Source organism: Tamandua tetradactyla, chromosome 25 (assembly GCF_023851605.1).
Source record: "Tamandua tetradactyla isolate mTamTet1 chromosome 25, mTamTet1.pri, whole genome shotgun sequence".
Taxonomy (NCBI): domain Eukaryota; kingdom Metazoa; phylum Chordata; class Mammalia; order Pilosa; family Myrmecophagidae; genus Tamandua; species Tamandua tetradactyla.
In genome coordinates, this window is record NC_135351.1 from 10,757,192 (window position 1) to 10,774,072 (window position 16,881).

Consider the following 16,881-nt stretch of genomic DNA (forward strand, 5'->3'; position numbering starts at 1 on the left):
AAATCAAGTGATTCCTTATAAGGTGTGGTAGTTAGATTTAGTTGTCAACTTGGCCAGGTGAAGGCACCTAGTTCTGTTGCTGTGGACATGAGCCAATGGTATGTGAACCTCATCTGTTGCTCATTACATCTGCAGTCGGCTAAGAGGCATGCCTGCTGTAATGAATGATGTTTGATTTAATTGGCTGGTGCTTAAATGAGACAGTTCAATGTAGCACAGCCCAAGCAGCTCAGATACCTCGTTTCAGCACTTGCAGCTCAGCCCAGGCCTTTGGAGACGCAGAAAGAAATCACCCCTGGGAAAGTTGTTGGAACCCAGAGGTCTGGAGAGAAGGCCAGCAGAGATCACCCTGTGCCTTCCCACATAAGAAAGAACCTCAGTTAAAAGTTAGCTGCCTTTTCTCTGAAGAACAAACAAAATAAATCTCCTCTTATTAAAAGCCAATCTGTCTCTGGTGTGTTGCATTCCGGCAGCTAGCAAACTAGAACAAAAGGGATTTGGTTTTTCTCAAGTAGGAGAGATGTGAAGTATGAAGGAGATTCTCCGTTGCTGGCTTTGAAGATGGGAGGCCATCTTCATATGACCAGATGGCCTCTAGTTGCTGAGGGCAACCACTGGCTGACAGCCAATAAGGACATGGGAACTTCATCCTACAACAGCAAGGAACTGACTCTTGTTACAACAATGTGAGTTTGGAAGAGGACCCTGAGCTCACAGCCTCGCCAACACCTTGACTGTAGCCTTGTGAGACCCTGAGCAGAGAACCCATCCATGCTCAACATCGGAAAATGAATATGGTGTTAGAGGTAAATAAATTAGAGTGTGACTATCATGATAGAGTGACAGGATGGGTACTATGGACTAAGGGAAATGATATTTAGCCTGCATTCTAAACACAGAAAGAGTGAGACATGCAAAAAATGGGGAGAAGGAATATTCCCAGAAGGTGGAATCACTGATACAAAGGTACAAAGGCAGGAATAATCTTGGTGTGCTTAAGAAAAAGAAAGAAGAAAGTGAGGTTAGAGCATGAAGAGAAGAGTTGTATTCATAAAGTCTACAAGATAAGTAGGAGTTGGAGATCTCCTGGGATATTTTAAGTATAGGTAAGGAGTTGGATTATACTGGAACTGTGAAAAGTGGGAACAGGGAGGGCATATGGGGGTAAGGGCCGTGTTTAAGCAAAGGTGTAGTATGACCTGATTTACAAGACATTTTGGCTACTCTGTGGAGAAAATTACTCCACTGAGTTAAGACTAGAAGCAAGGAAACCAGACAGGTGCCTGCTGTAATAGTCTCAAGTGAGGGATGATGGTGGACTGGATTAGGGTGGGTATAGTGGCAAAAGGGATAACTAGAAAGATTTAAGATATGTTTTGGAGGTAGACTTGGTGACAGTCTGATTGTGTTGGAATGAGGGAAAAAGAGTAATTGAATAGAATTCCCATATTTCTGACTTAAGCAAGCAGGTAGAGAGTGGTGCCATTTGGTACATTGACAAGGAACAGGTTTAGAGCAGCCGTGGCGGGCGTGGAATCACGAGTTCTCTTTTAGTCATGTTAATTTGCAATATCTGTGAGATACTTGAGAGATCAGGTCAAGAGTGCAGTTGGATATACAAGTCTCACAATCCAGAAAGAGGTGAGGGATAGAATATATATTTAGATGTCATCAGCACTGTCTGACTTGATATGTAGCATTGGTTAAGTTAATGCTATATTTTTATCTGCCCATTTGTTAGGATATATTTATCTTAACACACAAGACTGCCAAGATAATTAGATATTTAAAAACATGGAAAGTAAAAAGATAACCTAGAAAGAGAGAAAATAGTTGCAAGTCATATATCTGATAAAGGTTTAAAATCCAGAATAGATAAAGAATTCCTACAACTCAACAACAAAAACACAAACATCCCAGTTTAAAAAATAGACAAAGGACTTAGATATACATTCCTCCAAAGAAGATATACAAATGGCCAATAAGCACATGAAAAGAGGTTCAACATCACTTACCCATTAGGGAAATATAAATTAGGGACATGTGTCGACTTGGCCAAGTTGTGGTAGCTGTTTATCTGATTGGGCAAGTACTGGCCTGTCTGTTGCAATGAGGACATTTCATAGGATTAGGTCATGATCACAGCTGCATCCACAGCTGATTCCATTTGTAATCAGCCAAAGAGGAGTGTCTTCACAATTAGTGATGCTAAATCTAATCACGGGAAGCCTTTTAAGGAGGACTCGGAGGAGACAGGCCCCATTCCTGCTTCGGCTGGTGAGCCTCTCCTGCGGGTTTCATCCAGACCCTCCATCGGAGTGGTCGGCTTCACAGCCTACCCTGTGGATTTGGACTCTGCGTTCCTGCAGTCATGTGAGACACTTTTATAAATTTTGTATTTGCAAGTGTTCCCTGTTGATTCTGTTTCTCTAGAGAACCCTAACTAATACAATAAATCAAAACCACAATGAGGGCGGGCCGCGGTGGCTCAGCGGGCAAGAGTGCTTGCCTGCCATGCCGGAGGACCTCGGTTCGATTCCCGGCCCCAGCCCATGCAAAAAACAAACAAACAAACAAAATATAATAAAACAAGAAAATGTTTAAAGATGTTTCCCTTTCTTCCTCCCTTCCTTCCTTCCATCCTTCCTTCCTTCTCTGTCTTTCCTTCCTTTAAAAAAAAAAAAAAAAAAAAAAACCACAATGAAATATCACTTGTTTTGGTTTGCTAAAGCTGCCGAAAACCAATATACAAGAAAAGGACTGGCTTTTACTAAAGGGATTTATTAGGTTACAAATTTATAGTTCTAAAGTCATGGAAATGTCCAAATTAAGGCACCCAGAGAAGACACTTTGACTCTGAGAAAAGGCCAACGGCATACAGGGTTCCTTTGGTTCATGGGAAGGCACATGGCAACATCTGTTGGTCCTTTTCCTCTGTGGGTTCTAGTTTCAATAGCTCTCTCCAATAATCTCTGGCAACATGGGACAGAAATCCTAGAATGAGCTGAGACTCAGCATCAAGGGATTGAGAAAACCTTCTCAACCAAAAAGGAGAAGAGAGAAATGAGACAAAATAAAGTGTCACTGGCTAAGAGATTTCAACCAGAGTCGAAAGGTTCTCCTGGAGATTACTCTTATGCATTATACAGATATCACCTTTTTAGTTAAGGTATATTGAATAGGCTGGAGGGAAGTGCCTGAAAATGTACAGCTGTGTTCCAGTAGCCATGTTTCTTGAAGATAATTGTATAATGATATAGCTTTCGCAATGTGACTGTGTGATTGTGAAAACCTTGTGTCTGATGCTCCTTTTATCTATGGTATGGACAGATGAGTAAAACATATGGATTAAAAATAAATGAGCCAATGGTACATGAACCTCATCTGTTGCTGATTACATCTTCAGTCGGCTAGGAGGCATGCCTGCCGCAATGAATGACGTTGGACTTAATCAGCTGGTGCTTAAATAGCACAAAGTAGCACAGCTCAAGCAGCTTGGCATACCTCATATCAGTATTCGCTGCTCAGCCCAGGCCTTTGGAGATGAAGAAAGGAATCACCCTGGGGAAAGTTGTTGGAACCCAGAGGCCTGGAGAGAAGGTCAGCAGAGACTACCTTGAGCCTTCCCACATAAGAAAAACCTCAGATGAAAGTTAGTTGCCTTTCCTCTGAAGAACTAATGCAATAAATCCCCTTTTATTAAAAGCCAATCCATCTCTGGTGTGTTGCATTCCAGTAGCTAGCAAACTAGAATGGGGTATAGAAAAAAAATAGGGGAAAGAAAGGCTAAAATATATTGGGTAGATGGAAATACTAGCAGTCAATGAGAGGGAGGGGTAAGGGGTATCATATGTACAAGTTTTTTCTTTTTTCTTTTTATTTCTTTTTCTGAATTGATGCAAATGTTCTAAGAAATGCTCATGGTGATGAATATACAACTATGTGATATTGTGAGTTACTGATTATATAAAAGAATGGAATGTTCATATGTTAAGAATATTCATGATTGTATGATGTTATGTTTAAAATTAAAAAAAAAAAATCTCTGGGAGTTTTCTCTCTATGCTGCTGTGGGTCCTTGACTCTCTCCCAGGGAGTTTCTATTTCAGCTTCTTCTCATAAAGGGCCCCAGGAAAGGATTAAGACAACCTTGAATTGGGTGGGCCACATCTCCATGGAAACAACCTAATCAAAGTTCCTACCCACAATAAGTCTGTACTTACAAGGTTGGATTAAAAGAGCATGGCTTAAAAAAAAAAAAGAGCATGGCTTTTCTGGGGTATATAATAGTTTCAAACCAGCATATTCTACCATCTAGACCCCCCAAAAGACATATTCTTTCCAAACGCAAAATACATGCATTCCATCACAATATCACAAATGCCTTAAATCATTTCAGTAACAAAACAAATACAATACGAAGTCAAAAAACAGTACAAAATCTCATCAGTATCAGTTATGGGCATGGTCAGTCTTAAGGCAAATTTCTTCTCTGGCTATGGACCTGTGAAACTCAGAAAAAGTTATATGCTTTCAATATACAAAGGAGAGACAGTCATAGGATAAAGGTTCCCATGTCCAAAGAGAGAAATTGGAAGGAAAACAGAGGTCAGAGGTCCCAAACAGTTCTCAAAACCTGCAGGACAAGCTCCATTAGATTTTAAAGTCTGAGAGCCATTTATTTAGAATGATGTTTTACCCTGAGGGTTTGAGACAATGGCAGTCCAACCCTCTCTAAGGGCTTACGCAGCAGCCCTGCCCTCTTCAAACCCTGGTGTGAACACTGCAACATCGGGGAGCACTGAAGAGACCACCTTGTCCTTGGCCCCACCCTCTCCTGTGTGGCATCCAGACTCTCTGCCATCTCCAGGGCACCTGCTCAAGAAGGATTAAGACCCACCTTGAATTGGGTAGGTCACATCTATGTGGAACAATCTAATAAAAAAAATTCCATCCACAATAGGTCTGCACCCATAACGTTAGAGTAAAAGGACATATTGGGGTATATGACAGTTTCAAACCAGCACATCACTTCTTACCCATTAGGATGGCTATTATTTTATGAAGGGAAAATAACAAGTGCTGTTGAGGATGCAGAGAGACTGGAACTCTTATGCACTGCCAATGGGAATGTAAAATGGTGCAGCTGCTGTGGAAAACAGTTTGACAATTCCTCAGAAAGTTAAACTTAGAAATACCAGATGACCTGCCAACTTTACTCCTAGGTATATACCAAAGTCTTGAAAGCAGGGACTCAAACAGATACTTGTATTCCAATATTCATAACAGCATTACTCATAATAGCTAAAAGTTAGAAACAACCCAGATGTCCAAAAACAGATGAAAGAATAAACAAAATGTGGTGTATACATTACAATTGAATATTATTCAGCCATAAAAATGAAGTTTTGAAACATGCTGCAACATGGCTAAAACCTGAAAACACTACACTGATTAAAATAAATGATTGTGCTTATATAAAGTATCTAGAGTAAGCAAATTCACAGAGACAGAAAGTAAATTAGAGATTACTAGGGGTGAGGGGAATGAGGAGTTACTGCCTAATGGGTACAGAGTCTCTGCTTTGGATGATGGAAAAGGTCTGGTAATGGATGGTGGTAATAGCAGCATGCCATTGTAAATGTAATTAATGCTACTGAATTGTACACTTATAAATGGTTAAAGTGACAAATTTCATGTTATATATGTCACCACAATTAAAGTAGATTAAAGAAAATATGGGCTTCTATTGAAAAATGGAAAAATGAAAACTTCTACAACATATTAAAACTTATGTTACAACAGTATGAATACACACATATGTACACATATACATTTATAAAAAAACTGTTACAGCTTTTAGTTCTTGTTTCTCAAAGCAAGCTCAAGTGTGTGTATGTATACATTTGCAAAACACACATATACTTCACAACAAACTTGAACAGTGAAGAAGAGGAAAGAGGTAGAGGATTTATGAGTATCTATTTACTAAGTTTCAGGCAATGTACTAAGTACTTTATGTACATTAACTAACAATCCTAACAAATCACTTTGAGATAAGTCACATTATATCAAAATTACAATGATGATCAGAGAGGCTAATTAATCTGTCAAAGTAGCACAGATAAAAAGCTGAAGAGCCAAGATTTAAACACAGCTCAAGAACAATCAGTTCAAAAGCTTTTATTAACTACTTATTATGGGCTAGAAATACAAAGATGAATTAAATATAATCTCTGCTTTCAAAGAACTCACAAACTCATAGAGAGGACAGACGTAAATCTTTTCAAATCAAAATAAAAGAAACTAAATGAAAACACATAAGTAATTCAGAAGGAGCAAAGAGGAGAAAAGGGAGAGGGAGAGTGGGATGGTAATGTCAGAGGATCTTCAGAAAGCCAGATCTTGATGGATAGGTATGCAATAGTCAGATATAACAAAATGAAAAAACCATTCCAGACATAACATGTAGTATGTCGAGACATATATTATAAACTCAAATAAGAATATCTCCTCCCTTCCACTTCCAGAAAAAAACCAAAAACTTCTCCCTCAGCAAACAGAGCTGCCTAATATTAGGCTCTTACAGTTCTCATATTCTGGAGCATTCATAGAAACAATTTCATCAATGCTGGATTTAAACTCATATAGAGGTCATGTGACAGAACAGGTTAAACCTAAAAAAGTTAATAACTTAATATGAAGTCAGTAATTATTTCCAGAGGTATGAGCCCTCACTTGAAAATGTTATATGTAAAACTTTTAAAGTTTGCTGTGTTAAAAAACATTATAGTAAGTTTATATTGTATAAATTGCAAAAGTGCATGTATAATATACATAAAACAAAAACTGTCCTAATGTTGGCCAAATATACTTACGGCTTGGAAAAGCTTTCTAGTAACAGCGTTATACACAAATTCAGAAAGTGTTAGGCCTTAATACCTCAAGATAAGTGATGTGGAAAACTCTATTAGATGATTCAAAAAGTTGTTCTAGCAATAAAGATATAGGTGTCAAAGATAAAAGACAAGTTAAAAAATTATTTTATGAAATACAGAAAGGAAAAAGCATTATTTCTAAATTAATGTATTTTTACATCAATAACTTTCTAAAATAATGTATTTTACATTAATTAATTTTTACATTAATTGTGATAAGAATTCTGACAATAAATACATATGATTTAAATTATATGAGAATAAATCAATCGTATGTTTAAATGGTCATAAAATTTAAATCTATTTTGTTGGGAAAATGGAGGACTGCCTTACATTTTAGCAGATACAGTAAGTAACATTAAAGCAGAATTCTGGAAGAGGAGCTCTTTAGATAGTTTTACCTGCTTTGAATACCAATATTGATCTAATAATCGGAAGGATTGTTCTCAAATCCTTGGCTTTTCTTGAGTAATGGTAACCTCTTGTTGGTTCCTTAATCTGGACACTTTCACTTCCTTAGAACTGTGAACTTGTAGCTTATTAAATTCCCCTTTTTAAAAGCCATTCCAGTTCTGGTATATTGCATTCTGGGAGCTTACAAACTAACACGTTTTATCTATTTTTTTCTTGGTTGGGGCATCAACACCTACCCACATACTCAAGTTAAAATTTGAGAATCAGCTTTGGCCATTCCTACCCCATTAGGGCTCATCTTCAGTGACCAACTGTATTTTACTTCCTGAAGCCCCATCCTTTCTGACTGGTGTGCCTGCTTTCTCATTGCATAAAGGTCTAAATCAGACCTTTATGAAGATGATCAAATGATTTGTTTCTGAGAATGACTCAACCCACATTTTACATAAAACACTCAATACTATTTTTAAACACATTTATACAACACACAGTAAAAGACTTGTAGTAATATACATTTCCACTTTACTCTCACTATGGTGGTGTCAAGCAGTTCTTGAGAAAAGGAGTCTATTAAACCTAAAAATGGTTGTTTAATGCTACAGCTCTCTCCCTCTATCTTGGGTGCTCTGTATCTGCAGACTTTCAGTTGTTATAACAGGTTTTCTAAAAGGTTCCCTCTTTTTGGCAGTTTTAGACTTCCTGGAATCTCATTTGAAAGCAGAATGCAAATTTACACAGAATCATGAAACTGTGTAACACTATATGCCATCTATCCAACAGTAGTAGCTTAAGATGTTATCCTTTTTTTTCTTTTGTATGCTGCATGGCAGGGGTCACATTTCATTCCTTTTCCCTGTAAGTATTCCATTATTGCAGTATCATTTGTTGAATTTTTTTCTTTCTTTGTCTGCCTGTTTGTTTTGGGAAGTGCATGGGTTGGGAATTGAACCCGGGTCTCCCACACAGCAGGCGAGAATTCTACCACTGAATTAACTACCCTTGCACTCCCTAGGATGTTATTTTTCACATCACAATTGACCAATTAAACATGGGCAAAACTGGTACTAGGAAAACAGGATTGCATGTTGCTGAATCAGGACTGTGGGAACATAGCATGCAAGATAAGAAATGGTCAGTGCTAAAGCTAGAAAGGAGGGGCCAGGTCATAGGAGGAGGCTTGGACTTTAACCTGCAGACAATGAATGTTATTAAAGGCTTTTAAAGAGTGAAGTAATTCATTAGAGCACTCTGGCAACAGGGTGAAGACTGGATTTGACTGTGATGAGAAAGCAGGCACACCAGTCAGAAAGGATGGGGCTTCAGGAAGTAAAATACAGTTGGTCACTGAAAATGAGCCCTAATGGGGTAGGAATGGCCAAAGCTGATTCTCAAATTTTAACTTGAGTATGTGGGTAGGTGTTGATGCCCCAACCAAGAAAAAAATACATAAAACGTGTTAGTTTGTAAGCTCCCGATGCAATATACCAGAACTAGAATGGCTTTTAAAAAGGGAATTTAATAAGTTACAAGTTCACAGTTCTAAGGACGTCAAAGTGTCCAGATTAAGGAATCAACAAGAGGTTACCATTACTCAAGAAAAGCCAATTGGTCTGGAACACCTCTGTCAGCTGGGGAGTCATGTGGCTGGCATCTGCTGTCCCTTTTCCCTGGGCTCCATTGCTTTCAGTCTCTGTTCCTGTGGGGGTTCCCCACTTTGCTTCTCTGGGACTGGCTTTCATCTCTTGGCTTCCCTTGGCTCTCTCCAGGTTCTGGCTTGCTGAACATCTCATGGTGATGTCTGCGGGGCTCCAAGCATCTCTAAACATCATGTCTCTGTTGCCTGAACCAACTATTCTCCAAACGTCTATACCTGCTCTGTTGGCTCTGAAGCATCTGTTGTTTCTGTAGACTCTGTCTTTTAAAGACTCTAGTAATCTAATCAAGACCCAACTACAATGGGTGGAGTCACATCTCCATCTAACCAAAAGATCACACTCACAATTGGGTGCGCCACATCTCTACAGAGATAATCTAATAAAAAATTCCAACCTACAGTATTGAATTAGGATTAAAAGAAATGGCTGTTCCCACAAGAATGGATCAGGATTAAAACATGGCCTTTTTGGGTTACATAATACTTTCAAACTGGCACAACATGAGTCCAGAAAACTCAGATCCATCAGTCTCTCAAATCTGTATCTTTCACTATTTCTAATTTTATACACAAAAAACCGAGATTGAAACATATAAAATACACTGGAGTAGGCACTAGAACAGGATTGATGTCTCCTGTGGCCTACTCTTCTACTCATTTTATTTTCATTAAAAGACAATGCCTCTTAAAATCTGTGGGACATTCTGTGGTGTAAAATAAGCCAAAAACAAAAGAGCAAATACTGTATGGTCTCATTTAGAAAATATTTATAAGGAAATTGGGGCCTGATATGTAAGCTTTTATAGCAGTCACATTTAGTCTATCGCAATAATTGCTATTTCTAGATTTTGAGAGGCTGTGCTATATATGTATAACCTGGTATTTTCCTGAAACTTTGGGTACCTGTGTGACACCTAAGACTCAGAGTTGGAGTTCTGCAGCTCTGAAGGTCAGCATTGTCACATATAACTGTTAAAGAAACTGAAAAAGAGATCAGGCTTCAATCAGAGATAGGAATGAAGCCGATCACATTGGGATTAAGGTAATCCAGAATACAGGGGTAAGGAAGACATTGTTTGTATTTTAGAATTTCACCTACTCTCTAAGACCAAAGAGAAAAAGGGTTATTTCAATAGTCCATAACTTACATTTTCAGTAGCACATAATCTAACACAACCTGACTGGATATATCATTTAAACAACCCAAAACACAGGGAGCCCAGATTCAGAATGAGGGCCTATCCTGTATAGTTTAATGTAATGCCCAGATACATCCCAGAGCATGTTAAGCAGATAATCAAAAAGTAATAGCAAAGTCCCTTGAAGGATAGGAGAAAAAATATGGAGCTATTAAATTTTACCACTGAAGAAACCCCAAAACTGTCTCAAACATTAAGGTCTCCCAAGGCAATAGGCCAAGCCCTTAATCTTTTTTTTTTTTTTTTTATTAATTAAAAAAAGAATTAACAAAACAATTAGAAATCATTCCAATCTACATGTACAATCAGTAATTCTTAATAACATCACATAGTTGCATATTCATCATTTCTTAGTACATTTGCATCGATTTAGAAAAAGAAATAAAAAGACAACAGAATAAGAATTAAAACAATAATAGAAAGAAAAAAAACAAAAAAAAACAAAAACAAAAAAACCTATACCTCACATGCAGCTTCATTCAGTGTTTTAACATAATTGCATTACAATTGGGTAGTATTGTGCTGTCCATTTCTGAGTTTTTATATCCAGTCCCGTTGTACAGTCTGTATCCCTTCATCTCCAATTATCCCTTCTCTCTCTTTTTTTTTTTTAATTAACGGAAAAAAAGAAATTAACCCAACATTTAGAGATCATACCATTCTACACATGCAATCATTAATTCTTTTTTTTTTTTCAAGCCCTTAATCTTGACACTTGCTCTTGGGAAGCTTATTTATATAGTGGAGAAGCTTAACCTACCTATAGTTATGCCTAAGAGTTATTTCCAGAAAACCTCTTTTGTTGCTCAGCTGTGGCCTCTCTCTCTCTCTCTCTCTAAGCCCAACTCTGCAAGTGAAATCATTACCCTTCCCCACTACGTGGGAGATGAAACTCAGGTGTGAAAGTCTCCCTGGCACTGTGGGATTGACAATGCCATCCTGACCCTTTTGGTGAAACAAAGTATCAGTGACTGAGAGAGTTCACATAGAGTTGAGAGGCTACTCTTATACAAGCTTCTGTTAGACATTGCTACCTATTATGGTTTGCCAAACCCCAACCAAAACCATTCCTGCCAACCCTAAAAAACACCTAAGGCTTTATCTGAGACTCTAAAAAGGTTCCCTGCACTATGATCACTTGCCACAAACCTACAACCTCCAGATGGGTTCCTGGACCAGATAAGCCCTGAAACACAGAGGGGCCAGCCTTTCCAGAACATCAACTAGTTCCAGCCCCTATCCCATCTTATCGACAGCCCCTTCCAACATGAAAACGTTAGAATAGGCATAGCCCAAACACCCCTAAAGATGGGAGAAACATCAAAGGTGATGATGGAATATGCAGAGAAGGTAGGGTTTAACAAATAAGTACGAATGCTGAACCATTATATTGATATTTTTTTAGTCTCCAGTGTCTTGGAGCAGCTAGAAGTAAAAACATGAAGTTGTGAAAATCTAACCCATACCAAATTCTGAAATCTGTTCTACAACTAATTATTGCAGTGTGCTTTGAAATTTTTTGCTTTTTTGTATAGATGTCATTTTTCATAATTAAAAAAAGTTGAAAAGAAATATAATGCCTCTTTATAAATTGTTCCTTGTATATTTTATGAACAGATGAACTGATATCAGAAATTTTAAAACTTTGGAATGCCCGTTTTTTATATTAACACTTTAACAATTATGACAGTATTTTTACAAAACAAGTTTTAAATACTTACTTCAAATTCTTTCACAAAATAACGGGTTTCACCTTGAATAACTGGTCTATGATCTAGAAGTCTTGAATGAATTTCTCCAAGATCTATAAAGACAGAACGAAATTCAGGGTTAATCCATGCTAAGTGGCATAATCCTAGCTAGTTTATTCTTCTCCCTTCCATGGATATATGAAGGTCAAAACCCAGGTTACACTGTGGATTAAGGGGAAACCTCACCAACTCCCAGAGGGCATGTAAATATGTACAACTACTTTTGAGAGCAATTTGGCAAACTTCCAGCAAAGTTGAAGATATTTATACCTAGGAATTTGATGCCTAACCTAGATACATAACCTAGAGAAACTGTTGTACAAATAAATGAGACATTTCTAAATGTTTATTACAGCATAGATATAACATCAAAAAAGAAAAAAGGAAACAGTCTAAATGTACTCATACAATGAAATAAACATCAGGGAGTGAAAATGAATACACTAGCACTACAATTATCAATATGGATAAATCCCACAAATATAATGATAAGCAAAAAGGCAAGTTTCAGAAAGTTATAGTATATAGATATATAGTTATATAGATGCCATTTATATAAACTTTAAAAATAAGTACATGATACTTCCTTTTGGGATGCATACAAAGGTAATGAAATTATAAAGAAATGCACGAGACTGGTAAACACCAAATCTAAGATAGTGGTTATCTTTGGAGAGAAGGGCAGAGATGCAATCAAAGCAAGGTAGACAGGGAACTTTTCATGATTTGTGTCTTACGGTGGATGGTGGAATGTTATTAATTAATAAGTCTCTAGACTTTGATATTTCTAAATAGTCATAATTAAGAGAAAGTAGTGCTAAATTTTAACTGGTTTTGGTGGGCCAATCTATTGATTCTACTTAGAATCAACTACATAGCTTATGAGGTAAACCTTGAAATCCCTGGAAAATCCAAATAAGGACCATTCATGCTCATTCACAGGCAACCTGTTCCTCCATTTTTGCAGAAGGGGCACATTTCAATTCTCTATTTGAGTGCACTTCATTAGAAAAAAATCTTAGGAAGTCGGCTAGGTAGAAAAAATATATAAATAGAGGCACCTTTTTCACTTAAATTCTATTAACATCTCAACGCTCATCCCTGTCTTTGAAGTTCATCAGGTAAAGTCTAAGTTTCCCAGAAGCCCACGAAGGCCCTCTATGATCGTGCTCACCTCATTTCACACGTCTGCAATCTGGAAATATGTGCAGTTTCCCAAGCATGCCATTCGGTCTCATGTATCCTTCCCATATAGATTTTATACTGTTTCACCGCCTGGAAACTTTCCCCAACTTTCGTAACTTGCCCCTTTGCCTAATTCCTACTCTTCATTTAAAACCACCTAGAAATCACTTTTCCTTGAAATTTTCACTCATTTCATCCCCTCTCCCCCTAGGCTTACTAAGTGTCTCAATTTTATGCTTGCAAAGCACCTGAGGCATATGCTGCTGTTACACCACTTACCATATTGTGCTGAAACACACTCTCTCCTCCTGTATCTCAAAGACCAAGTTATGTATGTTATTTACAGAGGATATATGATGTATTTTTCTACATGATTGAGAATCACAACAGTTTGCTGATTCTCAGAAATCTTCTTTTGAGGTCTCATATAATGGAGATTTACTCAGGCTTTGGAGAGATAACTCAATCCTGTTTACAAGTGGAGAATGGTCACTTCTAAAACTTGGACTGTGCTCCAAAGTATATGATACAAAAAAGATTTTGAAATACACATTTTCAAAGAAATTAAGCCACTAACTGCTTCAGTGTAACATTATGATGGCAAAGCATGCACCTTATAACAAATCTGCATTTGTTGGAGTCCCAAGGATTACAAATAAATTTTCATAGCTTAATAATGTAAGTGTAAACTACAGATTTTCACAAAAGTCCAACCCTATTATATGCAAAGCATTCTTTTGTTGTTTGATATTTAAGTTAACTAAGAAACAATATTTTACCCTCCAAAAATTCATAATCTAATGTGGGAGTCCCTCACGCAAAAGACAATGATTAATATTTGAATGGGAGATTAATATGCAATGGGGTTGCAAGAAAAAGGAGAAACAATAAATTGCAGATTGCTCATTAGCTAATAAAAGAAAGGAGTAGTTTTCTCTGGCCCTGAATGTGGAGGTCTTAAATGTAATGTGTGGATCTTTGCTTATCAAGAACAAGTTCACTGCATAGCAACTTTTTTCTGATAATACCCACATAATAGATGCTATTCTTTAAATCTGAATCTCTTTCAAATATTTCTGATTAAATGCTAGAATTGCTCATAACTTATCACTATGAGCCCTATCATTACTTTACTCCCTCAATACTTCCCTTGTTTCCATCCCTGGTCTTCTCACTTGGACTATTACAACAGAAATACACACACGGCTAGCTAAGCCACTCCATACATGTGCTCTATTAAAAATGCCAATCTAACCACATGACTCTCATACTTAATATTGTTGGACAGCTTCCTGTCCCCATTCAAGACAAAATCCAAATGCTTTACAAAATCCTCTATGGTCTGATTCTGGCCAGACCCAGCTCTCCCAGAGTCACAAGTAGTAATATATTATCATCCCCAACATGCCCTGGCTCATGCCCTCTTTACCTGCTAACGCTTATTCTTCAAGACTCACATTCTCCTAAAAGCCTGCCTTGTCTCCCACTACCCTTCCCCCTCAAAACTGCCTCTGGTGCCAGAAACCCTCAAAGACCCAGGACACAAATATTGAAATCAGCTATTTACATGTTTCCCTTTCACTGGATACCGGCAGCAAACTCAACATATCTGTTTATAATTGATGATTTTCAAGTAAAATGGACTAAAAACAGATCGGCATTTTCTAAATGAAAAGTTGAATGGTTCCACAAAAGGGAAGTTCAAGACACACCTCCAGCTTAATTTAGTAATTTAGTTGTACATAAAACTTGAAAAACTTGCCTGAAATTACCTTTAAAAAAAGTAGTATTTCACTAAAACTGCATATATAAAAATTATAAGTTAGCCCTAACTTCCATGTGCCATGCCGGCACTTCTACTTTGAATAGAATTTAGAGACAACCAGAAAAGTAAAGCCTCAAAGCAGCTAGAGTCAGCTGAGAAAGGGCTGCCTACAAATATGAAACAGGCATTGGCCAAACAGAGCATAAGACTCTGGAGTCTTATAAGGATTTGGATACTGACAGGTGGTGGGGCCCACAGCATAAGCACAGAGGACCAGAAAGTGCTGTATCGTATCTCGCAAAGCACTGCACACAGGAAGCAGAGCCGTGGCAGGCTTGGACAAGCAAACGGAATTCAGATTCTGTAAGAATCTAGTTACACCCACTCCTTCTCCAGCTCAAAGTTGTCCTGGTGTACAGCGTTTTACAGCGTAGTAAGACGCTTTCATAAACGTTATCGCATTTACTCCTCGCATGACCCACATTTTACAGAGGGGCAAACAGGCTCGGAGGAGGGGTGAAGCGAATGACCCCAAGTCACACAACTCCCAAGCGACGCTGCCCGGGGTGGGACCTCCCCGACCCCCCACGTTCGGTGCTCGGAGCACCACAGGGTGATTGACAAGCTGCGTCCAGGGAAGCCCCGCGCCCAGTGGGGGTGAGGAGGGGGCTGAAGCTGGGCCTGACAGCTCACGTCTGCTGCTGGGGAAGCCAGGAGGCAAGAGCAGTTTGGCTGGTTTGTTGTTACTGGACAGCACCTAGCGGAAAAAGGCGACGACGACCGGCCCGGACTGTCGCACACACTCCTGCACTCGCGGCCCGGGAGCGGGGGTCTGCCCAGGACGGCCAGGATCGAGGGGCGCTGCCCGGGACAGGGACTGCTGGGGTCCAGGGCCGAGAGCCCTTCACTCCGTACCCTTGATAATGAGGTGCGCCGGCGAACCCGCGGTCCCCAACGAGTCCTTCTTCTTGCTGCCGCCGCCCGGGGCGGCCTCGCAACCCCCTGGGGTCTCTGTCGCTCCGCCACTCATCCCGACGGGCTCCGCCCACCCGTGCTGCGCCTGCGCAAAAGCCTGAGCTGCCCGCCTTTGAGTCGCGAGTTTTGGGCGTCATCACAGGGCGTCCGGCAAGGGTGAGTCTACCCAGCGGGTGATTTCGGAAAGATCCCTGTAAAGTGGCCAGGTCTGTGACTTGAAGAAGCCATTGCCGCCATGCTGGATTAGGGCAGGTGCTGCGGGAATAGGAAGGTGCCTGAAAGTTTAAGCTCAAACTCTGGCAGAGGGTTTATTACGTCCATACTGTGTGGCTTAGAGAGACGGGAGGATGTCAGGGGATACCGTCGCAAAATAATATTAATAGCAGTAATATAAATATATTTTCTATATTATTACTTTATAAAGCATTTTCACATGCATAGTCATATTCGCTCATCGCAGCAACCTGGGGGACAGTTTTACCATTTATTTTAAACAAAGGAAGAAGTTGGGTTATAGGTTAAGTAACTTGCTTGGATCACTTATCAGAGTCACTCATGCCCATGTGGGAGAAAAGGAAAAAACAAACAAGTTCTTCTTTACAAAATTTCAAACGTTTGTTGTATGGGCTAAAATAAAACAAACAGCATTATGGAAGGGACCGGTTTGTTAGGTTGCTTTGAATTTTTAGTCATAAGGAGATAAGCACAAGACTGCCTTGTACGTAACTGCTGCACTTGGGTAAACGCCATAAAATTCATCTTCTGTTCTCAACAGGTCTTCCTGCCTTTGCAAAATAGGGGCAGTGCAACTTTTCAGCTGCTTCTCCCCTCCGACATTTATGCAGTGGTTCCAAGAATCATCTCTTTAATCTCTCTGTTGCTCCCTCCTCTCCAGGGTCTGGCAGTCTAGTACTGAAGAAGGCACATAAGCCAACATTTACAACATAGGGCTATCAGTGATAGGACGGAGGAAGATATCTGTGGGACACTTGCAGAGGGG

At 39.1% G+C, this 16,881-nt stretch overlaps 1 protein-coding gene across 1 annotated transcript in view; it reads right to left on the reverse strand.

The window, feature by feature from the left end:
• The window catches only part of BLOC1S5 (biogenesis of lysosomal organelles complex 1 subunit 5), a 48,470-nt gene extending 32,495 nt beyond the window's left edge, over positions 1-15,975 (reverse strand). Inside the window, exons 1-2 of the mRNA XM_077143533.1 lie at positions 15,822-15,975; positions 11,927-12,009 (exon numbers count right to left, since the gene is read on the reverse strand). Of these exons, the coding sequence (XP_076999648.1) occupies positions 11,927-12,009; positions 15,822-15,936 (198 nt within the window). The 5' untranslated portion in view covers positions 15,937-15,975. The remainder of the gene's footprint in view (positions 1-11,926; positions 12,010-15,821) is intronic.
• Between the last annotated feature and the right edge of the window lie 906 nt (positions 15,976-16,881).